Genomic DNA, 27,554 nt, shown 5'->3' with positions numbered 1-27,554 from the left:
GATGGCAGAGGGGAAGAAGTTGTTCCTGAATCGTTGAGTGTGTGCCTTCAGGCTCCTGTAACTCCTCCCTGATGGCAGAGGGGAAGAAGCTGTTCCTGAATCGTTGAGTGTGTGTCTTCAGGCTCCTGTACCTCCTCCCTGATGGCAGAGGGGAAGAAGCTGTTCCTGAATCGTTGAGTGTGTGTCTTCAGGCTCCTGTACCTCCTCCCTGATGGCAGAGGGGAAGAAGCTGTTCCTGAATCGCTGAGTGTGTGTCTTCAGGCTCCTGTACCTCCTCCCTGATGGCAGAGGGGAAGAAGCTGTTCCTGAATCGCTGAGTGTGTGTCTTCAGGCTCCTGTACCTCCTCCCTGATGGCAGAGGGGAAGAAGCTGTTCCTGAATCGCTGAGTGTGTGTCTTCAGGTTCCTGTACCTCCTCCCTGATGGCAGAGGGGAAGAAGCTGTTCCTGAATCGTTGAGTGTGTGTCTTCAGGTTCCTGTACCTCCTCCCTGATGGTAGCAATGAGAGGGTATGTCCTCTGGCGGCGGGGGGGTGGGGGGGGGGGTGGGGTGGTGGTTGCTTAGCTGACAGAAAGCTGAAACTAAGCTATCTTTAAAAGCTGATCTTTACTGTGCTATGTGTCTGTGAAGCTGCTGCAAGAATGTTTCCAGGTGTGCACACATGTACTTGTGTATACGACAGTAAACTTGGCTTTGACTTTCTGGACTGGTTTGGATCAGCTGCAGAAGCTAGAAGGAAATATTTTGCCCTCTTGGTACTTATTTTTCTGTTTTATTTTTTCCCAGGAAGCCAAAAGAATTCCTGGGAAATTCAGGACGCATTTTGGGGGGTGGGTTGGGGGGTAGAAATCGATGTTCACTCTTCCCTCAGCGGGAGAGCTTGCCTTGTGTCTGCTAACTATGTTGCTGCCTCCGTCTTTCCCTGCAGCTGGGATATTTGATCCGTATGTTCCGCCGGAGGGCGATGCCCGCATGTCCACGCTCACAAAGGCAGGGCTGAAGCAACGCATGGAGCAGGCCAAACAAACTGCCGCCTCCCAGCTCGCGTAAGTTGGCTTTTCCTTGCTCAGAGAGTCTGCTTTCTTGTGTTTGATTCCTGCTTATTGTAGAGGTTGAGACCTCTGGAGGAGTGAAGGGTGGGGACCTGACTTTCATTCGTGAACCTGGTTCAGTTCCTCCTCATCACCAGTTACTAGTTTAGACATAATGTACTGAACGCCCAGAATACCGTTGTCCCGGTTCGGCCTCTTCAGCCACCTGAGGACCCACCAATATACAAACCCCTTAGGAGAACATCATATTTGACTCAAATCATTGTACTAACTAATGAATGTTGAGTTAACTGCTGGGATCATGCGCAAGGGGACTTGGGAGTCCTCGTGCAGGATTCCCTAAAGGTTAACGTGCAGGTTCAGTTGGTAAATTCAGTGTTAGCATTCGTTTCCAGAGAACTAGAATATAAAAACAAGGATGCCCTGTTTTATAAGTCAGACTACAAGAGGAGGTTTCTGAGAATGATCCGAGGAATGAAAGGAGCGTTTGATGGCTCTGGGCCTGTACTCACTGGGGTTTAGAAGAATGAGGGGGATTTTATTGAAACCTATTGAATACTGAAAGGACTAGATAGAGTGGATGTGGAGAGGATGTTTCCTATAGTGGGGGAGTCTAGGACCAGAGGACACAGATAGAGTGGATCTGGAGAGGATGTTTCCTATAGTGGGGGAGTCTAGGACCAGAGGACACAGATAGAGTGGATGTGGAGAGGATGTTTCCTATAGTGGGGGTGTCTAGGACCAGAGGACACAGATAGAGAGGATGTGGAGAGGATGTTTCCTATAGTGGGGGAGTCTAGGACCAGAGGACACAGATAGAGTGTATGTGGAGAGGATGTTTACTATAGTGGGGGAGTCTAGGACCAGAGGACACAGATAGAGTGGATGTGGAGAGGATGTTTACTATAGTGTGGGAGTCTAGGACCAGAGGACACAAATAGAGTGGATGTGGAGAGGATGTTTCCTATAGTGGGGGAGTCTAGGATCAGAGGACACAGATAGAGTGGATGTGGAGAGGATGTTTCCTATAGTGGGGGAGTCTAGGACCAGAGGACACAGATAGAGTGGATGTGGAGAGGATATTTCCTATAGTGGGGGAGTCTGGGGCCAGAGGACACAGATAGAGTGGATGTGGAGAGGATGTTTCCTATAGTGGGGGAGTCTAGGACCAGAGGACACAGATAGAGTGGATGTGGAGAGGATGTTTACTATAGTGGGGGAGTTTAGGACCAGAGAACTCAGATAGAGTGGATGTGGAGAGGATGTTTCCTATAGTGGGGGAGTCTAGGACCAGAGGACACAGATAGAGAGGATGTGGAGAGGATATTTCCTATAGTGGGAGGGTCTACGACCAGAGGACACAGATAGAGTGGATGTGGAGAGGATGTTTCCTATAGTGGCGGAGTCTAGGACCAGAGGACACAGATAGAGTGGATGTGGAGAGAATGTTTCCTTATGGGGGAGTCTAGGACCAGAGGACACAGATAGAGTGGATGTGGAGAGGATGTTTCCTATCGTGGGGGAGTCTAGGACCAGAGTACACAGATAGAGTGGATGTGGAGAGGATGTTTGCTATAGTGGGGGAGTCTAGGACCAGAGGGCACAGATAGAGTGGATGTGGAGAGGATGTTTCCTATAGTGGGGGAGGCTAGGACCAGAGGACACAGATAGAGTGGATGTGGAGAGGATATTTTCTATAGTGGGGGAGTCAGGGACCAGAGGACACAGATAGAGTGGATGTGGAGAGAATGTTTCCTATAGTGGGGGAGTCTAGGTCCAGAGGACACAGATAGAGTGGATGTGGAGAGGATGATTCCTATAGTGGGGAGTCTAGGACAAGAGGACACAGAGTGGATGTGCAGAGGATGTTTCCTATAGTGGCAGAGTCTAGGACCAGAGGACACAGATAGAGTGGATATGGAGATAATGTTTCCTTAAGTGGGGGAGTCTAGGACCAGAGGACACAGATAGAGTGGATGTGGAGAGGATGTTTCCTATAGTGGGGAAGTCTAGGACCAGAGGACACAGATAGAGTGGATGTGGAGAGGATGTTTCCTATAGTGGAGGAGTCTAGGACCAGAGGACACAGATAGAGTGGATGTGGAGAGGATGTTTCCTGCAGTGTGTAGTCTAGGATCAGAGGGCACAGATAGAGTGGATGTGGAGAGGATGTTTCCTCTAGTGGGGTGTCTAGGACCTGAGGACACAGATAGAGTGGATGTGGAGAGGATGTTTCCTGCAGTGTGTAGTCTAGGACCAGAGGGCACAGATAGAGTGGATGTGGAGAGGATGTTTCCTCTAGTGGGGTGTCTAGGACCTGAGGACACAGATAGAATGGATGTGGAGAGGATGTTTCCTATAGTGTGGAATCTAGGACCAGAGGACACAGATAGAGTGGATGTGGAGAGGTTGTTTCCTATAGTGGGGGAGTCTAGGACCAGAGGACACAGATAGAGTGGATGTGGAGAGGATGTTTCCTATAGTGGGGGAGTCTAGGACCAGAGGACACAGATAGAGTGGATGTGGAGAGGATGTTTCCTATAGTGGGGGAGTCTAGGACCAGAGGGCACAGATAGAGTGGATGTGGAGAGGATGTTTCCTATCGTGTGGGAGTTTAGGACCAGAGGACACAGAGTGGATGTGGAGAGGATGTTTCCTATAGTGGGGTAGTCTAGGACCAGAGGGCTCAGATAGAGTGGATGTGGAGAGGATATTTCCTGTAGCGGGGGAACTGCCTCAGAATACAATTACCTCTCTTTAGAACAGAGATGAGGTGGAATTTAGTTAGCCCGATGGTGTGAATTTGTCAAATTCTTTGCCGCAGAAGGCTGTGGAAGCCAAGGCGTTGGGTATATTTAAAGCGAAGGTTGATAAGCTCTTGATTAATCAGCATGTCGAAGGTTACAGGGAGAAAGCAGGAGTGTGAGGTTGAGAGGGAAAATAAATCAGCCATGATAGAATAGCAGAGCTGACCTGATGGGCCAAATAGCCTAATTCTGTTCCTCTCTCTTATGGCCTGATGAACATGGGCTCCAATTTACATACAGCTAAGCTTGGAAGTAATTATAAGACTGTAGTGCCGAGAAGGGCTGCACTCGCAAAGTCATTCCTTGCATTTGAGACATTAAATTGACTATTCTCTGTGGTTCATGGCACGTCAATGCCAAAAGTAACATTTCACGATGGAAATGTGAAATGGAAATTTAGAAACTTCAGGTATCTTGGATCATACAGTCAGTCACAATGTCAGAGACATAAGAAACTGCAGATCTGAAATAAAGATGGAAAATGCTGGGAACAGAACATGTGGCAAGAGAAATAGCGTTAACATTTCAGTTTGACTGGAAGTCACAAACAGAAAACAAGTTGTTTCAAGTGGCAGGGGTGATGGGGTGGATAGGACAAGAGTAGTATCTTGAGAGACATTTTAAAGAGAGCTGAAAGAATGGAATGGATATGGCGACCCACTTTCTGCGCAGGCGAACCGGCTCACAAATAGCCAGCTCACGACTTGCCGACTGCTTGTCGTCTCTAGCTCTGTGTGTAACACATCGCTACATTGGTGACCCCGACGGTCCAAACGGGATTTGGACCAAAGATGACCGACTCTTCATCTGTTCACGCAGTTTCGCTAAAACTGCCGACTTTCTGGACGCTGCGACCACGCGTGTGGTTTAGCCAAGCAGAAGCCTAGTTCCAGATTCGGCAGATATCCTCTGATTCCACGCGTTACTACCACGTGGTGAGCACCCTTGACCAGGAGACGGCCGCCCAGGTTGCGGATTTCATACAGTCGCCCTCGGAAGAAGGCAAATATGAAGCATTCAAAGCGCTGCTCATTGGGACCTTTGGCCTCTCACGGCGTGAGCGGGGTGCCCACCTGCTTCACCTGGACGGTTTGGGAGACAGGCTGCCATCAGCATTGATGAACGAGATGCTGTCCCTGGCTGATGGACACAAGCCCTGTTTCATGTTCGAGCAAGTGTTCCTAGAGTGACTGCCCAAGGACATACATCTGCTGCTGGCCGACGCAGATTTCAGTGACCCCCGGAAGGTGGTGGCCCGGGCAGACGTGCTGTGGAAAGCCAAGAGGGAGAGCGTGGCGTCCGTCGGTCAGATTACCAGGCCACGCGCCCAACAGCAGACCAGACCAGGCCCGGCAGGGGGGCGCACACAACACAGAGGCAGGAGTGAGGAGGAGAGTGAACAGTGGTGTTTCTACCACCAGTGGTGGGGCACAGAAGCCCGCCGATATTGCCCGCCCTGCAAGGGCCAGGGCCAGCAGCCGCTAATGACTATGGCGGCTGGCCACCAGGACAGCCTCTTGTACGTCTGGGACAAACAGTCGGGACGCCGCTTCTTGGTCGACACCGGAGCGGAGATCAGCGTCTTGCCCCCGATGGGGTACGACACCTGCAACAGGAAGCCAGGACCCACCCTGAGGGCCGCAAACAGCAGCACGATACGGACCTACGGCACCCGCACAGTGCAGCTGTAGTTCGGCACCATCCGGTTCACGTGGGACTTCACACTGGCCGCCGTGGCCCAGCCACTCCTGGGGGCGAACTTCTACCAGCGTTTCCTCCCCTCAGCAGCCCGTATCATGCACCCTTTGTACACCCTGGTGTCGGGTAAAGGCAAGGACATTACTTGGGACGAGGAGGCCGCGGCCACTTTTGTTAAAGCCAAGGAAGCCTTGGCTGATGCCGCGATGCTGGTGCACCCCAGAACGGACGTTCCGACCGCCCTCACGGTGGACGCATCCGACACAGCAGTCGGTGGGGTGCTGGAGCAGCTCATCGAGGGGCGCTGGCAACCCCTGGCATTCTTTAGCAAGCACCTACGACCACCCGAACTCAAGTACAGTGCTTTCGACCGGGAGCTGTTGGCACTGTATCTGGCAATCCGGTATTTCAGGTACTTCTTAGAAGGCAGGCCGTTCACCGCGTTCACGGACCACAAACCGTTGACCTTCGCGTTCACGAAGGTGTCCGATCCCTGGTCAGCTCGCCAGCAGCGACATCTGTCCTACATCTCCGAGTACACGATGGACATCCAGCATGTCTCGGGAAAGGACAACGTCGTGGCTGACGCACTCTCCAGACCAGCTGTCCAGGCCCTGTTCCTGGGGGTGGACTATGCAGCACTGGTGGAGGCGCAGCAGGCAGACGACAAGATGCCCAGCTACAGGACCGCAGTCTCGGGTTTGCAGCTGCAGGAATTTCTCGTAGGCCCAGGTGAGAGGACCCTCCTGTGCGACGTGGCTACCGGCCAACCTCACCCCATCGTCCCGGCAGCCTGGAGGCGGCGAGTTTTCGACTCCATACACGGTTTGGCGCACCCATCTATCAGGACAACCGTCCGGCTGGTCTCCAGCAAGTTCGCGTGGCACGGACTTTGCAAGCAGGTCAGTGAATGGGCCAGAATGTGCGCGCAGTGCCAAACAGCCAAGGTGCAGCGGCACCCTAAAGCCCCGCCGCAGCAGTTTGAACCCACCCACCGGAGGTTCGACCACATTCATGTGGATATTATGGGCCCCCAACCAGTGTCCCGAGGAGCGCGGTACCTCCTAACTATGGTAGACCGGTTCACGAGGTGGCCAGAGGCAGTCCCGCTCACTGACGCATCTGCCGATTCCTGCGCCCGAGCACTGATTGCAACCTGGGTGTCCCGCTTCGGGGTACCGGCCCACATTACCTCCGACAGAGGCGCCCAGTTCACCTCCAGCCTGTGGTCAGCTATGGCCAGCCTGTTGGGAACGCAGCTGCACCACACAACTGCCAACCACCCACAGTCGAACGGACTGGTGGAACACTTCCACAGTCACTTGAAGTCGGCTCTCATGGTCCGCCTGAGAGGACCTAACTGGGTGGACGAGCTTCCCTGGGTCCTGCTTGGAATTCGCACAGCGCCCAAAGAGGATCTGCACGCCTCCTCGACCGAGTTGGTGTACGGCGCACCCCTGGCCGTCCCGGGAGAGTTCATACCAGCCCCAAGGGGGCAAGAGGAAGAACCCGCAGCAGTCCTGGACAGGCTATGCGAAAGGCTCGGCAACCTGGCCCCCGTACCAACTTCACAGCACGGACGGACCCCGACCCATGTACCCAAAGACCTGCAGAACTGTAAGTTTGTGTTTGTACGAAGGGGCGGACACCGGGCAACACTACAGCGGCCGTACGAGGGGCCGTTCAAGGTGATCAACAACAACGGGTCCACGTACGTTCTGGACATTGGGGGGAGAGAGGAGGTTTTCACGGTGGACTGACTCAAACCAGCCCATGTGGACTTGACGGAGCCGGTCGAGGTTCAGGCACCGCGGCGCAGAGGCAGACCTCCCAAACAGAGGCTGATCCAGACTGTGGACATTGGGGGGGTGTATCGCCGGTTCTGGGGGGGGCGGTTATGTGGCGACCCACTTTCTGCGCAGGCGAACCGGCTCACAAATAGCCAGCGCGCGGGGGGAGACTTTGGTAATGCACCTCTGATGTCATTTCCGCCCGGAGAGGGCGGGCGCTAGGGATTAAATGCCAGCGTTGCGAAGTTTGAATAAACTAGTCTCGAAACGACTTTCAGACTGCGTGTCGCTATCTCAGCGCTGTGTGTAGCACATCGCTACGTGGAATCCTTAACGGGGCAGAGTAGGAGGAGGGTGGCTGACGCAACTGTTGGAGTCAGTAGGCCTGTAGTGGATGTTTCACACAATCAAATTGACTTTATTACTTACATCCTTCATATATATGAGGAGTAAAAATCTTTATGTTAGATTTGTGCAATGTGCAATTTATAGTAATTTGTAATAAATAGTATGTACAACAGGGCAGTCAATATAACATAGAAATACAATTGTATCAGCATGAATTGAAATCAGTCTGATGGCCTGGTGGAAGAAGCTGTCCCGGAGCCTGTTGGTCCTGGCTTTTATGCTGTGGTACCGTTTCCAGATGGTAGCAGCTGGAACAGTTTGTGGTTGGGGTGACTCGGGTCCCCAATGATCCTTCGGGCCCTTTTTACACACCTGTCTCTGTAAATGTCCTGAATAGTGGGAAGTTCACAACTACAGACTCACTGGGCTGTCCAGTGAGTCCTGCGATTGAGGGAAGTACAGTTCCCATGCCAGGCAGTGATGCAGCCAGTCAGGATGCTCTCAATTGTGCCCCTGTAGAAAGTTCTTAGGATTTGGGGGCCCATATCAAACTTCCTCAACCGTCTGAGGTGAAAGAGGCGCTGTTGTGCTTTTTCCACCACACAGCTGGTACATACAGACAACGTAAGATCCTCAGTGATGTTTATGCCGAGGAACTTAAAGCTGTTCACCCTCTCAACCCCAGATCCATTGTTGTCAATAGGGGTTAGCCTGTCTCTATTCCCCCTGTAGTCCACAACCAGCAGGTCTGGGTAAGCACGTGGTCAAAGAGTTAGGGAGCAGCAGGGATCACAGCGGGGGAGCAGTGAGAGAGGGTTTCACTGAACTCTTGTCAAAGGGAAGATGTAAACTTCTTCAGGGTCGGCATCCCTGGAAGAGTAGTAATCAAATCACAAACAAGAGAAAATCTGCAGATGCTGGAAATCCGAGCAACACACACAAAATGCTGGAGGAACTCAGCAGGCCAGGCAGCATCTGTGGAAAAAAGTGCAGTCGACGTTTCGGGCCGAAACCCTTCGGCAGGACTGGAGAAAAAAAAACTGAGGAGTAGATTTGAAAGGTGGGGGGAGGGAGGGAGAAACACCAGGCAATAGGTGAAACTTGGAGGGAGAGCGATGAAGCAAAGGGCTGGGAAGTTGATTGCTGAAAGAGAGAGAAGACCATGGAAGAAAGGGGGAGGAGCAACAAAGGGAGGTGATAGGTGGGCAAGGAGATATCGATATCTCAAACTTCCAGTAATGCCTCCACCCCCCTTCACTATTTCCCATCGCCTCCCTCTGGTGCTCCCCCACTGCTTTTTCATGGCCTTCTCTCTCTTTCAGCAATCAACTTCCCGGCTCTTTGCTTCATCCCTCCCCCTCCAAGTTTCACCTATCACCTGGCGTTTCTCCCTCCCTCCCCCCACCTTTCAAATCAGCTTTTTATCCTCCAGTCCTGCAGAAGGTTTTCGGTTCGAAACGCCAACTATACTGTTTTCCATAGATGCTGCCTAGCTTGCTGAGTTCCTCCAGCATTCTGTGTGTAGCCACTGACATGCCTTCTCTGTAACTGGGCCCAGGGTAGATCGTGAAGGGTGATGCGTATGTGGAGATTGCGTGCTATCCCTCTGACCATCTAGGTGTCTCCGACATTACCAAGTGTGAACCGTAGGTGCGTTCGCCACTGTAATCACTTCCTTGTGTATAGGTGAGTGGAAGAATTCTGACTGGAGCTGATTGGAATAGGGGGAGAGTTTTAATAAATGGGATTAGACTCAATGGGCCAAATGGCCTGTTTCCTGTAACTCTAAGGAAGTGCAAGAATCAGGTTTCTTACCACTGACATACAGTACTGTGCAAAATGTATGTAGCTAGTGTAGCATCCGTGCCCCCAATTTACCCCCGTTCGCCTAGGGTGAACCGCCGTCGCCTCGCCAACAGTGCAATACTTCAGTGTAAAAACAGTGTAATGCCCCCCCCCCCCCCAGTCACACTCGCAACACAAATATCAGACAATACACTAAAGGCGAGTAAATAATCACAACTTTATAGTTATTTCTTAGTGATGGGTTAGTAGAAACAGATAACCTAAAGGCGCCAAATCAGTAAGTTTATCAGTTTGTGCACATAGTATTTTAATACATTGGTTCCTCATGCCTCCGGTTCCTCTGAGCCTTCAGCCACTGTCCGAACTGCCAACGTCCAGTGTCCGTTGCTCTGGAACAGCTGTCCGCTGCACACACATCCGTCCTCCACGATTGCCTCCCGAAAAAGACCGCGAACTCTCGCTCATCTTACACATCCAAGATAGCATAACAATTCTCCATTGGTTAGTTCCCTCCTTATCTGCAGTCATAACCCAAACATTCCAGACACAGAAACCCATTACAGCATTAAGTAACATTTCAGAAAAGCCATTTCATTATAACAATACAGAGAAGCCATTTTGTTAACCTGAACAGTTAACACCACAGTTAATGGTACTGAGAACCCTACACTAGGATGCCTAAGAATTTTACACACTGCTGTATTTGTTAACGTGGAACAGAGAGTGAGTTTGTAAATCTGGTGGGAGCAAAGGATGTTAGGAATGGTGAAGGTGGAGCACTGGGGTAGGGGTGTAGGTGAGGTGGCAGAGGAGTGCTGGGGCGGGGGATATAGATACACCTAGCCCTGACTCACCAGGCAAGGTCATTTGATTCCAAACAATTGGTTTATTGATCATCACAGAATGTCTCTCTGGTGCTTCCCACTCCCTCCCCTCTCCCTTCCCCTTTTCCCAACCATAATTCCCTCCTCACTGCCCCCTTCCCACTCTCAGTCCACAATAGAAACCCGTATCAGAATCAGGTTTATCATCACTCACATGTCATGAAATTTGTTTTTTTGTGTGTCAGCAGTACAATGTAATACATAAAATTACTACAGTACTGTGCAAAAGTCTTAGGCACTCTAGATATGTATATGTGCCTAAGACTTTCGTTCAGTACTGTATGTGAGGAAATTTAGTGTTTTGTGCCAGCAGTACATAAAAAATGCTATAAATTACAAGATGTATGTAGATAAAAGTTAAATATGTAATTCAAATTTCTAATAAGATGGCAGCCCACTCTGATGCAGCACCTTCAAGCAAAGGTAATATTATCTTTTTTAAACATATTTTGTACGATTGCAAGACCCAGGTGGACATTCTGAACTGCAGGTTTACCCCATCAGCGAGTTGCTCTTTGGTGGAAAAGCTGAAGGAGCTGGACTTGGTACGGTTCGTGCTGTTGCCTGCGTCAGGGAGGTGTCGGTGTGCGAAGGAGGTGCGCAGTCTAACCGTGATTGATTGTCTAGTTCGCTTTTCTTGTGATCGCAAGACACTATTGGACATTGGTGGTATGGAATGCCGCAGGTCCAATTCATGGTTTTTTGGCAAACAGTGTAGTCGTGTAGCCTCGGTCATAGCAAGGACAAGGCCTCAAGCCCGGAGGAGGTGTTGGAGTGAGGCACCACCAGAGTGCTGGAGGCTGTGTGCTGCAGTGTCTGTACTGGAGTCAGTGCTGCCCCCCACTGTTCACTCGCTGAAGACAAGCTGTATTGTGTTTGACTGCAACATTCATGGACCCAGGGACTTGGACTATTTTTTTTTGTGCAACTGTATTTTACTAATTTCTTATATGTGCTATATGTACCTGGTGCTGTGTGTGACTGTTGGTACTGTGTTTTACACCTAGGCCCCTGACTAACGCTGCTTTATTTGCTGGAATTCATGTCTGGTTGAATGGGAAATAGAGAGCAAAACCGGTGAGGTAGTGTACCGTATATTGTCTGTTCAGAAATTGGATGGCACAAAAGACAGGATTAAATATATAGGTGCTCTGAAGAGAAAATTAATGGTTACTTGGGGAAAGAAATAAATACATATACTAAAGTTATTAAGAACTCCATGGAGCATGTGGAGACCTTCCAACAACCAGGCACTCTCTCTTTCTTTCTTTTCTTTCTTTTTTTTTATATATAGGGAAGTTAGGGGGGAGGGACTAAGGGGAGGGGGGAAGGGTCACATAATTTTTTTTTTCTACACTTGTAATCATTTAAAAATTCAATTAAATAAAATTAAAAAAAAAAAAAAGAAATTGGATGGCAGAGGGGAAAAGCTGTTGCTAAAACATTGAGTGTGTGCCTTCAGGCTCCTGTACCTCCTCCCTGATGGCAGAGGGGAAGAAGCTGTTCCTGAATCGTCGAGTGTGTGTCTTCAGGCTCCTGTACCTCCTCCCTGATGGCAGAGGGGAAGAAGCTGTTCCTGAATCGTCGAGTGTGTGTCTTCAGGCTCCTGTACCTCCTCCCTGATGGCAGAGGGGAAGAAGCTGTTCCTGAATCGTCGAGTGTGTGTCTTCAGGCTCCTGTACCTCCTCCCTGATGGCAGAGGGGAAGAAGCTGTTCCTGAATCGTCGAGTGTGTGTCTTCAGGCTCCTGTACCTCCTCCCTGATGGCAGAGGGGAAGAAGCTGTTCCTGAATCGTCGAGTGTGTGTCTTCAGGCTCCTGTACCTCCTCCCTGATGGCAGAGGGGAAGAAGCTGTTCCTGAATCGTCGAGTGTGTGTCTTCAGGCTCCTGTACCTCCTCCCTGATGGCAGAGGGGAAGAAGCTGTTCCTGAATCGTCGAGTGTGTGTCTTCAGGCTCCTGTACCTCCTCCCTGATGGCAGAGGGGAAGAAGCTGTTCCTGAATCGTCGAGTGTGTGTCTTCAGGCTCCTGTACCTCCTCCCTGATGGCAGAGGGGAAGAAGCTGTTCCTGAATCGTCGAGTGTGTGTCTTCAGGCTCCTGTACCTCCTCCCTGATGGCAGAGGGGAAGAAGCTGTTCCTGAATCGTTGAGTGTGTGTCTTCAGGCTCCTGTACCTCCTGCCTGATGGCAGAGGGGAAGAAGCTGTTCCTGAATCGTTGAGTGTGTGTCTTCAGGCTCCTGTACCTCCTCCCTGTTGGCAGAGGGGAAGAAGCTGTTGCTAAAACATTGAGTGTGTGTCTTTAGGCTCCTGTACCTCCTCCCTGATGGTACAATGAGAAGAGGGAGTTATGAACAGTTCCACTTGTGGGGACGGGGGGTGGGGGGGGGTTATAACAATGGAAATCATGAGAGAAAGCTGCCCTTAGTAATCAAATGGCATCTTTGTGTGCCTTCTCAGGTGGGCGTAAAAGTCAGACTGGGTCTTTGGAGACATTTAGTCAAGATAGCCCTGAACCAATGTCATGTAAGCAGACTAGAGAAGGACAAATCCGATCTACTTTGGGTCGCATTCAGGTTGTGATCGAAACAACAAATTAACTCTGAACCGATTTCCCATGTTCTCAGTATTATTCATTTACTTTTTTATTATTGTTTGTTTTTGTATTTGCAGTTTGTCTTTTGCACATTGGTTGTTTGTCAGTCTTTGTGTGTAGTTTTTTCTTTGATTCTATTGTATTTCTTTGTTCCACTGTGAATGCCCACAAGAAACAAATCTCAGGGTTGTATATGGTGACATACATGCACTTTGATAATAAACTCACTTTGAAGTTTGTCTTTAAGATAGATTATACGGCTTTATCACTGGATTTGGACCATGAAGACTGAGATAAAGTCATCTATATTCAGCCATTGCAGTTGACCAGAAATAACTTCAGACAATCTCGCTCCAGGGGGATATGTCCCACTTTCAGAATTAATTTGTGCTAATTTCACATACTGAGTTTGGAGTTAGTTAAGGCAAGTAAAAGTGCAGTACTGGTGGGCAACAGAGTTGGTGTAGAGCTATCTTGGGTTTATTACGGGTGGTTTATTTATCACTCCCCCATCCACCCACCTGCCCCCTCACCTGGTCTTACCTATCACCTACCTGCTTGTACTTCGTCCCCCGTCCCCCCCACCATCTTCTTACTCTGGCTTCTGCCCCCTTGCTTTCCAATCCCGGTGGAAGGTCCATTTATTCCCCTCCATAGACGCTGCCTGACCTGCTGAGTTCCTCCAGCACTTTGTGGCTGTTGCTCTGGATTTCCAGTGTTTGCAGAGTCACTTCAGACTGATTATAGTTGTGTTTTTCACCAAAGGCACGAATCCATCTGCTCTGGGGCCATTGTCCAGTCACCCGATAACACCATAATACATACAGTAGAAGCATGATTAAGCCATTTGGCCCATCGAGTCTGCTTTGCTGATTTATCATCCTTCTTAACCCCATTCTCCTGCCTTCTCCCCATAACCTTTGACACACTTACTAATCCAGAACCTGTCAACCTCAGCTTCAAATATATCCAATGACCTGGTCTCCATAGCCATCTGTGGCAATGAATTCCACAGATTCACCAACCCCTGGTTAAAGAAATTCCTCTTCATCTCTGTTCTAAAAGGACGTCCTTCTATTCTGAGGCTGTGACCCCAGTCATAAACTCCCCCACCATCCTTTGCACATTCACAGTATCTTGGCCTTTCAATACTCGACAGGTTTCAATGAGATTCCCCCCCCCCCCCCCAACTCATTCTTCTAACCTCCAGTGATTACAGGCCCAGAGTCATCAAATGCTCTTACATTAACCCTTTCATTCTGGGATCATCCTCTGAACCAAGATACAGTGAAATTATACTATTTATACAGATCAAATCAATACACAGTGCAATGAGCTAGAATGAGATAAAACAATAGCAATGGAGAATAAAGTGTAAAAGCTATCAAAAAAGTTCAGTGCAGGTAAACGATAGAGTGCAAGATCATAATGAGGTGGATTGAGGCCAAGAGTCATGATGATAATGGGATAGAAGCTGTCCTTGAGCCTGGTGGTTTGTACATTCAGACTTTTGTATCTTCTGCCCTATGGAAGAGGGGAGAAGAGAAAATGTCCAGGGTGGGTGGGGGTTTTACCAAAGCAGAGAGAAGTGCAGACAGAGTCCCTGGAGGGGCGGTTTGTTTCTGTGATGTGCTGAGCTGTGTCCACAACTCTAAAAACATGGAACAAGACAACAGAAGAACAGGCCCTTCGGCCCACAATGTTATGCCGAACCAATTAAATTAGTAATCAAGTGGCCAACTAAACTAGTCTCTTCTACCTACACAATGTCTATATCCCTGCATTTTCCTCACATCATGTGCCTATCTAAACATCTCTTAAAAGTCCCTGATGTGTTTCCTCTACCAGCACTGCATTCCAGGCACCCACCTGTGTTTCAAAACAAGACTTGCCCCTCATACATCCTTTGAAATTACCCCCTCTCACCTGAGTGCATGCCCTCTGGTATTAGACATCTCAGCCCTGGGAAAGAAGTACTCTATGGCTACTCTATCTGTAACCTATATCAGATCTATAGAGCATAGTTTCTTGTGGTCACATGCAGGGCAGTTGCCAGACCAAGCTGTGATATATCCAGACCGAACCGGAGCCTAATGGTGTCATGAAGTCGGCAAACATCGCAGGTGTTATGGAGTCGATGTGCTGCGCTGACACTGATGAGCTAACTGGAATACCTCCTTTTTTCCCCTCCCGTCTCCATTTGTGGGCAAGAGGAAGCTAACTTTTCATTCGTGGCGACTCACGGTCCTTCTGTTGGATTCTGATGTTTTTCATCCAAGGTTCTTTCAGAGAGAGGCACGATACTTATTGCTTTCCGATCATTTTACTAAGCATTGAAAATTGAAACTGATAGTGATAGAGGTCAGCTAGGCAAAGAGAGAGACAGAAGAACCAAGGTGCCCAGCATGGAACCACATAGATGATAGGAAAATTCCATTCAGATTTGTAGTTAAGAGTTAACCAATGAGATAGTTCTTAGTCAAATGATGGTTATTCATTGTGTTCGTGCGGGAGAGTTTTAAAAGTGGAAAAACCGTTGCACTGGGGCAGTTCCACTCTCTCCACCTCAGAAGTCTGGATCCAGTGGTATGAACAAGCGTCACAAACTGGGGTCTGCCTCGGTTACGGTGGATGACCACGATGTCTTCTGTGCCTCGTCATGCCCCTCACTCTCCATGGAGCGTCGCAGTGCCACCTTCCTGGCCGTTGGATCTCACCGGCACAGTCCGCCGGAGCTGGATTCATATGCTAGGACAGGCATGTCCCTATCTCACCGGGGTATGAGGCCACCAACTACCCTCACCTGGTTTGGCACACCTGTTGAAGTGGTGTCCTGGAGTGTGGCCACTTAATTAAATGCCACAGAACAAAGAAGCTTGCAGAGATTTCTAGAATTATACTTTGTATAACCACTAGGCCTAGAGGTTATACAAACTATTATTCTGGAAAGCTCTTGAAGCTTCTTTGTTCCCAACCTGAGGTCCACAGACCCCTTGCTTAATGATATTGATCCATGGCATAAAGGTTTGGGAACCCCTGTAATAGGGGAACACATTGAACTTGCATATACATGCTAGTACTACTAGGAAGCATACTAGGTAGTTACTTGTATATAAGGAATATTATAAAATATCAGCAGATAATTAATTGTTAAACTGCAAAGAAAGTATCATTTATAGAGTCTAATCTAAGAATTAAATGATCGGGTCCAACACCTCTTTCAACAGAGCCCGGAAGGTGAAAGAATACGACAGTGAATTCAACAAAAAGGACTTCGCCTCAAAGGCCCAGGACATTTACATAAATGCACATCAGTGCCTTGTGAAGTAAGTAACATTTCTGCGAGCTTTTCAAATGAAAATGTAAAATCAAGGTTTTGGGAGCAGGAAAACTTACTAGTGGCGATTGATCATGAGACTGTGGCAAGTGCGCTTAAATGTGCCTGTGCCGATTGGTTAATCTCCTACAACAGGATAGACAGAGACCAGAAGCCTCCATTGTATAATTCCTGAAATTGAATTTAGACAGGCTTTTTATCTGAGGGAGAGAATCCAACATTACCCTCTGAGGGTGGTATTTGTATATCATACACATAGTATTGTTTATTTGGCCAGTGAATCCCAATAACAGATTGTACGAGGGTTAACAGAACAGTGTCCTCAGCCACACAGTTTTGGTGGGTAGACCTTTTCAAGAGCTACTTTCAGTTATGGTATTTTGAAGGTTGAGTTCTCCCTTTTGTTACCTTCTGTACTCAAGAAATAAATTAACTATCAAGAATATACACTAAGGGGCCAGTTTATTAAGTACCTCCTGTATCTAATAAAGTGGTCACTGAGTGTATGTTCATGGTCTTCTGCTGCTGTAACCCATCCACTTCAAGGTTTGACATGTGTGATCAGAAATACTCTTCTGCACACCACTGTTGTAACGTGTGGTTACCTGAGTTACTGTCCCCTTCCTGTCAGCTTGAACCAGTCTGGCCATTCTCCTCTGACCTCTCCCATTAACGAGGCATTTTCACTCACAGAACTGCCACTCACTGGATGCTTTTATTTTGTTTTTCATACCATTCTCTGTAAACTCTAGAGACGGTTGTGTGTAAAGATCAGTTTCTGAGATACTCAAACCACCCTGTCTGGCACCAACTATCATTCCACTCTGTAAAGTCACTTAGATCACATTTGTCCCCATTCTGATATTTACTCTGAGCAACAACTGAACCTCTTGACCATGTCGGCATGCTTTATGCACTGAGTTGCTGCCACATGATTGGCTGATCAGATTGTTCTGCATTAACGAGCTGGGATACCTAATAAAGTGGCCACTAAGTGTCTCAACTGACTGTTTAACTGAGGGATTTACTATTAGAGTAGGTCTGGAGAGGATGTTTGCTATAGTGAGGGAGTCTAGGACCAGAGGACACAGATAGAGTGGATGTGGAGAGGATGTTTCCTGTAGTGGGGGAGTCTAGGACCAGAGGACACAGGTAGAATGGATGTGGAGAGGATGTTTCCTATAGTGGGGGGAGTCCAGGACCAGAGGACACAGATAGAGTGGATGTGGACAGGATGTTTCCTATAGTGGGGGAGTCTAGGACCACAGGACACAGATGGAGTGGATGTGGAGAGGATGTTTCCTATAGTGGGGTAGTCTAGGACCAGAGGACACAGATAGAGTGGATGTGGAGAGGATGTTTCCTATAGTGGGGTAGTCTAGGACCAGAGGACACAGATAGAGTGGATGTGGAGATGATGTTTCCTATAGTGGGGGAGTCTAGGACCACAGGACACAGATGGAGTGGATGTGGAGAGGATGTTTCCTATAGTGGGGGAGTCTAGGACCAGAGGACACAGATAGAGTGGATGTGGAGAGGATGTTTCCTATAGTGGGGGAGTCTAGGACCAGAGGACACAGATAGAGTGGATGTGGAGAGGATGTTTCCTATAGTGGGGTAGTCTAGGACCAGAGGACACAGATAGAGTGGATGTGGAGATGATGTTTCCTATAGTGGGGGAGTCTAGGACCAGAGGACACAGATAGAGTGGATGTGGAGAGGATGTTTCCTATAGTGGGGGAGTCTAGGACCAGAGGACACAGGTAGAGTGGATGTGGAGAGGATGTTCCCTATAGTGGGGGAGTCTAGGACCAGAGGACACAGATAGAGTGGATGTGGAGAGGATGTTTCCTATAGTGGGGTAGTCTAGGACCAGTGGACACAGATAGAGTGGATGTGGAGAGGATGTTTCCTATAGTGGGGTAGTCTAGGACCAGAGGACACAGATAGAGTGGATGTGGAGAGGATGTTTCCTATAGTGGGGTAGTCTAGGACCAGAGGACACAGATAGAGTGGATGTGGAGATGATGTTTCCTATAGTGGGGGAGTCTAGGACCACAGGACACAGATGGAGTGGATGTGGAGAGGATGTTTCCTATAGTGGGGGAGTCTAGGACCAGAGTACACAGGTAGAGTGGATGTGGAGAGGATGTTTGCTATAGTGGGGGAGTCTAGGACCAGAGGACACAGGTAGAGTGAATGTGGAGAGGATGTTTCCTATAGTGGGGGAGTCTAGGACCAGAGGACACAGATAGAGTGAATGTGGAGAGGATGTTTCCTATAGTGGGGTAGTCTAGGACCACAGATAGAGTGGATGTGGAGAGGATGTTTCCTATAGTGGGGTAGTCTAGGACCACAGATAGAGTGGATGTGGAGAGGATGTTTCCTATAGTGGGGGAGTCTAGGACCAGAGGACACAGATAGAGTGGATGTGGAGAGGATGTTTCCTATAGTGGGGCAGTCTAGGACCAGAGGACACAGATAGAGTGGATGTGGAGAGGATGTTTCCTATAGTGGGGTAGTCTAGGACCAGAGGACACAGATAGAGTGGATGTGGAGATGATGTTTCCTATAGTGGGGGAGTCTAGGACCACAGGACACAGATGGAGTGGATGTGGAGAGGATGTTTCCAATAGTGGGGGAGTCTAGGACCAGAGGACATAGGTAGAGTGGATGTGGAGAGGATGTTTGCTATAGTGGGGGAGTCTAGGACCAGAGGACACAGGTAGAGTGAATGTGGAGAGGATGTTTCCTATAGTGGGGGAGTCTAGGACCACAGGACACAGATGGAGTGGATGTGGAGAGGATGTTTCCTATAGTGGGGAAGTCTAGGACCAGAGGACACAGGTAGAGTGGATGTGGAGAGGATGTTTGCTATAGTGGGGGAGTCTAGGACCACAGGACACAGATGGAGTGGATGTGGAGAGGATGTTTCCTATAGTGGGGGAGTCTAGGACCAGAGGACACAGGTAGAGTGGATGTGGAGAGGATGTTTGCTATAGTGGGGGAGTCTAGGACCAGAGGACACAGGTAGAGTGGATGTGGAGAGGATGTTTGCTATAGTGGGGGAGTCTAGGACCAGAGGACACAGGTAGAGTGGATGTGGAGAGGATGTTTCCTATAGTGGGGGAGTCTAGGACCAGAGGACACAGATAGAGTGGATGTGGAGAGGATGTTTCCTATAGTGGGGGAGTCTAGGACCACAGGACACAGAAGGAGTGGATGTGGAGAGGATGTTTCCTATAGTGGGGGAGTCTAGGACCAGAGGACACAGGTAGAGTGGATGTGGAGAGGAAGTTTGCTATAGTGGGGGAGTCTAGGACCACAGGACACAGATGGAGTGGATGTGGAGAGGATGTTTCCTATAGTGGGGGAGTCTAGGACCAGAGGACACAGGTAGAGTGGATGTGGAGAGGATGTTTGCTATAGTGGGGGAGTCTAGGACCAGAGGACACAGGTAGAGTGAATGTGGAGAGGATGTTTCCTATAGTGGGGTAGTCTAGGACCAGAGGACACAGATAGAGTGGATGTGGAGAGGATGCTTCCTGTAGTGGAGGAGTCTAGGACCAGAGGACACAGATAGAGTGGATGTGGAGAGGATGTTTCCTATAGTGGGGGAGTCTAGAACCAGAGGACACAGATAGAGTGGATGTGGAGAGGATGTTTCCTATAGTGGGGTAGTCTAGGACCACAGATAGAGTGGATGTGGAGAGGATGTTTCCTATAGTGGAGGAGTCTAGGACCAGAGGACACAGATAGAGTGGATGTGGAGAGGATGTTTCCTATAGTGGGGGAGTCTAGGACCAGAGGACACAGATTGAGTGGATGTGGAGAGGATGTTTCCTATAGTGGGGGAGCTTAGGAACAGAGGACACAGATAGAGTGGATGTGGAGAGGATGTTTCCTATAGTGGGGTAGACTAGGACCAGAGGACACAGGTAGAGTGGATGTGGAGAGGATGTTTCCTATAGTGGGGGAGTCTAGGACCAGAGGACACAGATAGAGTGAATGTGGAGAGGATGTTTCCTATAGTGGGGTAGTCTAGGACCACAGATAGAGTGGATGTGGAGAGGATGTTTCCTATAGTGGGGGAGTCTAGGACCAGAGGACACAGATAGAGTGTATGTGGAGAGGATGTTTCCTATAGTGGGGGAGTCTAGGACCACAGGACACAGTTAGAGTGGATGTGGAGAGGATGCCTCCTGTAGTGGAGGAGTCTAGGACCAGAGGACACAGATAGAGTGGATGTGGAGAGGATGTTTCCTATAGTGGGGGAGTCTAGGAACAGTGGACACAGATGGAGTGGATGTGGAGAGGATGTTTCCTATAGTGGCGGAGTCTAGGACCAGAGGACACAGATAGAGTGGATGTGGAGAGGATGTTTCCTATAGTGGGGGAGTTTAGGACCAGAGGACACAGATAGAGTGGATGTGGAGAGGATGTTTCCTATAGTGGGGGAGTCTAGGACCAGAGGACACAGATAGAGTGGATGTGGAGAGGATGTTTCCTATAGTGGGGGAGTCTAGGACCAGAGGACACAGATAGAGTGGATGTGGAGAGGGTGTTTCCTATAGTGGGGGAGTCTAGGACCAGAGGACACAGATAGAGTGGATGTGGGGAGGTGGTTTCCTATAGTGGGGGAGTCTAGGACCAGAGGGCACAGATAGAGTGGATGTGGAGAGGATGTTTCCTATAGTGGGGTAGTCTAGGACCAGAGGACACAGATAGAGTGGATGTGGAGAGGATGTTTCCTATAGTGGGGGAGTCTAGGACCAGAGGACACAGATAGAGTGGATGTGGAGAGGATGTTTCCTATAGTGGGGGAGTCTAGGACCAGAGGACACAGATAGAGTGGATGTGGAGAGGGTGTTTGCTATAGTGGGATAGTCTAGGACCAGAGGACACAGATAGAGTGGATGTGGAGAGGATGTTTCCTATAGTGGGGGAGTTTAGGAACAGTGGACACAGATGGAGTGGATGTGGAGAGGATGTTCCCTATAGTGGGGGAGTCTAGGTCCAGAGGGCACAGATAGAGTGGATTTGGAGAGGATATTTCCCATAGTGGGGGAGTCTAGGACCAGAGGACACAGATAGAGTGGATGTGGAGAGGATGTTTTGTATAGTGGGGAAGTCTAGGACCAGAGGACACAGATAGAGTGGATGTGGAGAGGATATTTCCCATAGTGGGGGAGTCTAGGACCAGAGGACACAGATAGAGTGGATGTGGAGATGATGTTTCCCATAGTGGAGGAGTCTAGGACCAGAGGACACAGATAGAGTGGATGTGGAGAGGATGCCTCCTGTAGTGGAGGAGTCTAGGACCAGAGGACACAGATGGAGTGGATGTGGAGAGGATGTTTCCTATAGTGGGGGAGTCTAGGAACAGTGGACACAGATGGAGTGGATGTGGAGAGGATGTTTCCTATAGTGGCGGAGTCTAGGACCAGAGGACACAGATAGAGTGGATGTGGAGAGGATGTTTCCTATAGTGGGGGAGTTTAGGACCAGAGGACACAGATAGAGTGGATGTGGAGAGGATGTTTCCTATAGTGGGGGAGTCTAGGACCAGAGGACACAGATAGAGTGGATGTGGAGAGGGTGTTTCCTATAGTGGGGGAGTCTAGGACCAGAGGACACAGATAGAGTGGATGTGGGGAGGTGGTTTCCTATAGTGGGGGAGTCTAGGACCAGAGGGCACAGATAGAGTGGATGTGGAGAGGATGTTTCCTATAGTGGGGTAGTCTAGGACCAGAGGACACAGATAGAGTGGATGTGGAGAGGATGTTTCCTATAGTGGGGGAGTCTAGGACCAGAGGACACAGATAGAGTGGATGTGGAGAGGATGTTTCCTATAGTGGGGGAGTCTAGGACCAGAGGACACAGATAGAGTGGATGTGGAGAGGGTGTTTGCTATAGTGGGATAGTCTAGGACCAGAGGACACAGATAGAGTGGATGTGGAGAGGATGTTTCCTATAGTGGGGGAGTTTAGGAACAGTGGACACAGATGGAGTGGATGTGGAGAGGATGTTCCCTATAGTGGGGGAGTCTAGGTCCAGAGGGCACAGATAGAGTGGATGTGGAGAGGATATTTCCCATAGTGGGGGAGTCTAGGACCAGAGGACACAGATAGAGTGGATGTGGAGAGGATGTTTTGTATAGTGGGGAAGTCTAGGACCAGAGGACACAGATAGAGTGGATGTGGAGAGGATATTTCCCATAGTGGGGGAGTCTAGGACCAGAGGACACAGATAGAGTGGATGTGGAGATGATGTTTCCCATAGTGGAGGAGTCTAGGACCAGAGGACACAGATAGAGTGGATGTGGAGAGGATGTTTTCTATAGTGGGGGAGTCTGGGACCAGAGGACACAGATAGAGTGGATGTGAAGCACTTAAGGGTTGATACACTATCTTAGCTGGACTTAAAAGAAAAGCTAAGGTTGTTTTCCTTAGAGCAGAAGAGGTAAGGGAAGATATATATAAAACTCTTGAGTTTTCAGAAGTGAAATGAGGGCTTTACACAAGTTGGTTAATCAATCATAGCACAGAATTAAAGAGACTCACAGGGGATCTAGCGGGGAATATTTTTTATGTAGTACATAATTTTGATATTTTGGAGCAACAACGTAGTGTAGCGGTTAGCATAACGTTATTACAGCACCAGTGATCACAGGTCAGTCAGCGTTCGATTACGTTTGCTGCATTTGTACTTTCTCCCTGTAACTGTGTTACCAGGCTCCAGTTTTCTCTCACATTCCAAAGACGTAAGAGTTGGGAGTTTTGAGTTGTGAGCATGCTTTATTGGTGCTGGAAGTGTGGCGATACCTGCAGGCTGCCCTCAGAACATCCTTGCTGACTGGATTTGAGAGAACTGACACTGTACTGCCCTCGCTGAGGTATTGCAACTTCAACTAGACCGTCAGCCAAACTCAGTTGAAAAATGACATGAGAGTCAGGATTAGCCTCCTAGCTCCTGCATTTTATTGCGGACTCAAAAGCATGACATAGTGAATAAGGAGTGAAACTGAAAAACAACAAAATACAGCACAATTACCACGTTGTCCCATTCACACAAATAAGTACAGGTAAGTAAGATCTTAGTTAAGTTTCCTGCAGGTAATATTATAAGATTTCAACAAGTAAATACTACAGGTTCTGTAAATAGTACGTGTAAACCATTAGCATCTAGGTTGGTGTCCAATGAACTCAAAAATAACATGCTATTTCGACAAAATCTTATTACTACCTTTAGATTAACTTCTAAACAATAAAACATCAACTTACAAGCTAATGGAAACAGCAGGATGGCTTTAGATAAAAACTTATTTTGCTCCAACATAAACTTCTGGCCTTCTACCAGCCAATGTGTTTTCTGACTTACTGCTCTCTGACTGCACAGGAAGTGACCTAATACAGATCTGAAACTGCTCATTTGAAAATAAAAGCTGAATGTGCTTAATCGCATAGTAAAAACACAAACAAATTGCCCGAAAGGTGGAAAGTCACATTTCACTGTGGTTTGGTGTACCTGTGACAAATAAAGCTAATCTAATCTACGAAGAAACTCTTCTCGGGCTTCCAGCCGGGTACAGGTATCGATCATATCCGATGTTTCGATGACAAACTGTGCCATCTTCATGAGTCAAATATTTTAAAAGAAGGAATTTGCTGCGTTACAGGAAATGGGCTTGGGATGAGCTGGATGGTTTTGGGAAGCCAACATTCACCTAATTGAGTTTATGAACATCCTGTACTTCCAGTTTTCATTATTTTATGCTGTGAGATATTGCAATGTAGTTAAAATGTAGTGTGTTTGCTTTACAAACTAACATCCTTTATTTGTATTTCTTTAACAGTTTTGACAAAGTACAGCTTCACAAATTGGTAACAGAGCGGTGTTACCCGGTAAGTCCATTTTCTCCTTTTGTGTCTGGACCTCAACAGCTTACAGATAAACAATACTGCATGTGGCTATTCCTGCCCTTTCACAGGGTGGGAGATATTTCAAAGGTACACAGCATGTCAGTCTTCAGTCACTGGGTAGTACTCTTGCCTCTGAAGACTTTGGGCCCAGGAAGACAAGAGACTTGATCGCAAAAATCTCGAGTACCTCGTGTTATAGAGCACCGACACATTACTGTACTAATTCCAATTTCTCATGTTCAGCCCATATCCCAACCTGCGGTCCACAGACCCCTTGCTTAATGGTATTGGTCCATGGCATAAAAAAGGTTGGGAACCCCTGCTCTAAACTCTGCTCTTGCATGTACACTATCTACCCAAGTGCTTCTCAAATGATACTATTGTACCTGGCTGAACCACTTCCTCTGGCAGCTCGTTCCATATACCCACTACTCTCTGTGTGGAAAAAGTTGTCCTTTACGTCCTACTTAAATATTTTTCTCTTGTCCTAAATCTTTGTCCTCTAGTTTTGGCTGGTTTGCTCTTGAAAAAAGATTGCTACCATCCACCTTATTAAGAATCAGCTTTATTTGCCATATACATTGTTTACAGAGATGAACAATATTGCACGCGGCTATTCCTGTCCTTTCACAGGGTGGGAGATAGTTTAAAGGTATACAGAATGTCCGTCTTCAGGCACTGTCAGCTCTGATGAGTTTGGGTTCAGAAACATGATAGACAAATCTAGACTCTAGTTCAAGTTTATTGTCATCTGACTGTGCAAAAGTCTCAGGCACATATATATATAAGTAGGGTGACTAAGATTTTAGCACAGTACTGTAGTAATTTTATGTACTGTACTGCCACAAAAAAGCCAAATTTCACAACGTATGTGAGTGATGATAAACCTGATTCTGATCTGGGTCTCTATTGTGGACTGAGAGTGGGAAGGGGGCAGGGAGAGGGGAATCATGGTTGGGAAAAGGGGAAGGGAGCGGGGAGGGAGTGGAAAGCACCAGAGAGACATTCTGTGATGATCAATAAACCAGTTGTTTGGAATCAAATGACCTTGCCTGGTTTCATAGGTCTGGGTGTGCCTGCCCCCATCCCTGGCACACCTTCTCTGCCACCTGTTCCACACCTCTCCCACGGTGCTCCACCCTCACCAATCCCAACATCCTTTGCTGCCGCCAGGTTTACAAGCTCGTTCGTTGCTCCACGTTGACAAATACAGTACTGTGCAAATGTCTTAGGCATCCTAGCTATATATATGTGCCTAAAACTTTTGCACAGTGTTGTATATAACCAAATGAAACAATGTTTCTCTAGATCACAGTGCACCCACAAAACATATATCACACGCAGCACTTAAAACAAAATATTACCACAAATAAGTCAATAAAATATGATGCATAATGCATGTAGTGAACAGCACAGGCAGACAGTATAGTTACTAGCTTGCTGAGCTAGTGACGAGGCCTTGGTGATGGCAGGGTGTATACTACAATCTATCTCTATAGAATACAATTGGTGAATGTCATAGAGTCACGCACAACCCCTCATTTTCCTATGCTCCAAGGGATAAAGATCTTGCTGGCCAACCTCTCCCTATCACTCAAACCCTCCAGTCCTTGCAACATCTGTGCTAAGGAGATAATCTTCATAAATTAGGTAACTATAATCTTCTCAGCAAGAGGACTGTTAAACAGTAGAACTTGTGTTCTCAGTCTTTATTATTTGCAATTTGTTTTATTTTGCACATTGGCTGTGTCAGTCTTTGTGTGTAGTTTTTCATTGATTCAATTGTGCTTCTCTGTTCTGTGAATGAGGGGGCAGGGTGGAGATCTGTCTCTATCAAAGTTGCTTCTTCTCTCCACTAGCCTGCAGGTCACCCTTGGGCAATGCGTACCACCTGCTTAGTCCTGGTGATGCGACCACTGACGCCAGGCAGAGAATCTCTGAAGAGTATTGATAATGGCTGGGGTCACCTGTCTTGTAAAGACACTGCCCCAGAAGAAGGCGATGGCAAACCACTTCTATAGAAAAATTTGCCAAGAACAATCACGGTCATGGAGACCATGATCACCACATCATACAGCATGGCACATAATAAATGAACGAATGCCTGTAAGAAAATCAATCTCAGGGTTGTATATGGTGACATATACGTACTTTGATAATAAATTTACTTTGAACTTTGTTAATCTGTGGTCCACAAACTTCCTCATCACCGATTTAAGAATATTTCTGGCAATGATATCCAGTATTGCTGCTCTGAGGGATACCATCCTTAGGGTGTGAGGTTATTGAAAAATCAATGCTTTCCTGCTGCATGTAAAATGAACCAAATCACCATGGCACTGTGATGTTAAGTGCCCGTGAAGCTGCTGCAAGTAAGTTTCTCATTGCAACTGTGACACGACCCACCCTGCAAACTGCCTTTTCCAAAAGCTCCAAAGCAAAAATTTCCAAGCCATCTTATAAGTTCCTTTCCCCAGGCAGTTAATCTGATCAACCGTTCTTATTATCTCCCCACTCCGCTCCCCTCTATCTACTACACTGTAAGCACTTTAAACCACTTTTTAAAAATTCTGTTTAGATTGTAATTATATGATGGTATTTATGCACATTTTATTCCACATCTGTACTTAAACCTCTAACTTCGTTTTTATATAATCCTTTATAATTGTTGAATGTTGTTGCTTTTGCTGCATGTTGTGCCGTGACCAACACACCAGAACAAATTCCTAATGCATGTAAATGTCTTTCGTTCGTTATGTGCCGTGCCGTATGACGTGGGTGATCACAGTCTTTCCATGACCATGATTGTTCTTGGCAAATTCTTCTACAGAAGTGGTTTGCCATTGCTACCTTCTGGGCAGTGTCTTTACAATAAGGGTGACCCCAGCCATTATCAATACTCTTCAGAGATTGTCTGCCTGGCGTCAGTGGTCGTATAACCAGGATTTGATATACGCACCAGCTGCTCATACCTGCTTCCATGGCTTCTGTAACCTTGATCAGATGTAGGGGGGGGGGGGGGCCAAGCAGGTGCTACACTTTAGCCAAGGGTGACCTGCAGGCTAGCGGAGGGAAGGAGTGCGTTATACCTCCTTTATATCTCCACCCCACCACCTTATGTAGATGTACATAAATGGCGAATAAAGTTGATCCTTCCTTGATTCTTCGTTGTGCATATGATTGTGCATATGACAATCAACTTGACTTTGACTTTCAGTGGACAGCAAGGGAGTCATCCTCGCTGAAATGCATCCTTCAGCTAAAATAAATGACGAGATGTTCAGGCATTACCATACTTCTGTTTGTTTGAGGTTGCTCT

General features: G+C 47.9%; 1 protein-coding gene across 1 annotated transcript in view; it reads left to right on the top strand.

Annotated features, from left to right (window-relative positions):
- Positions 1-27,554, top strand: part of mrpl45 (mitochondrial ribosomal protein L45) — a 58,427-nt gene that overhangs the window by 14,616 nt on the left and 16,257 nt on the right. Inside the window, exons 3-5 of the mRNA XM_073071781.1 lie at positions 928-1,045; positions 16,204-16,302; positions 24,169-24,217. Of these exons, the coding sequence (XP_072927882.1) occupies positions 928-1,045; positions 16,204-16,302; positions 24,169-24,217 (266 nt within the window). The remainder of the gene's footprint in view (positions 1-927; positions 1,046-16,203; positions 16,303-24,168; positions 24,218-27,554) is intronic.

Source organism: Hemitrygon akajei, chromosome 18, assembly GCF_048418815.1.
Source record: "Hemitrygon akajei chromosome 18, sHemAka1.3, whole genome shotgun sequence".
NCBI lineage: Eukaryota > Metazoa > Chordata > Chondrichthyes > Myliobatiformes > Dasyatidae > Hemitrygon > Hemitrygon akajei.
This window is presented reverse-complemented; position numbering and strand designations above follow the sequence as displayed.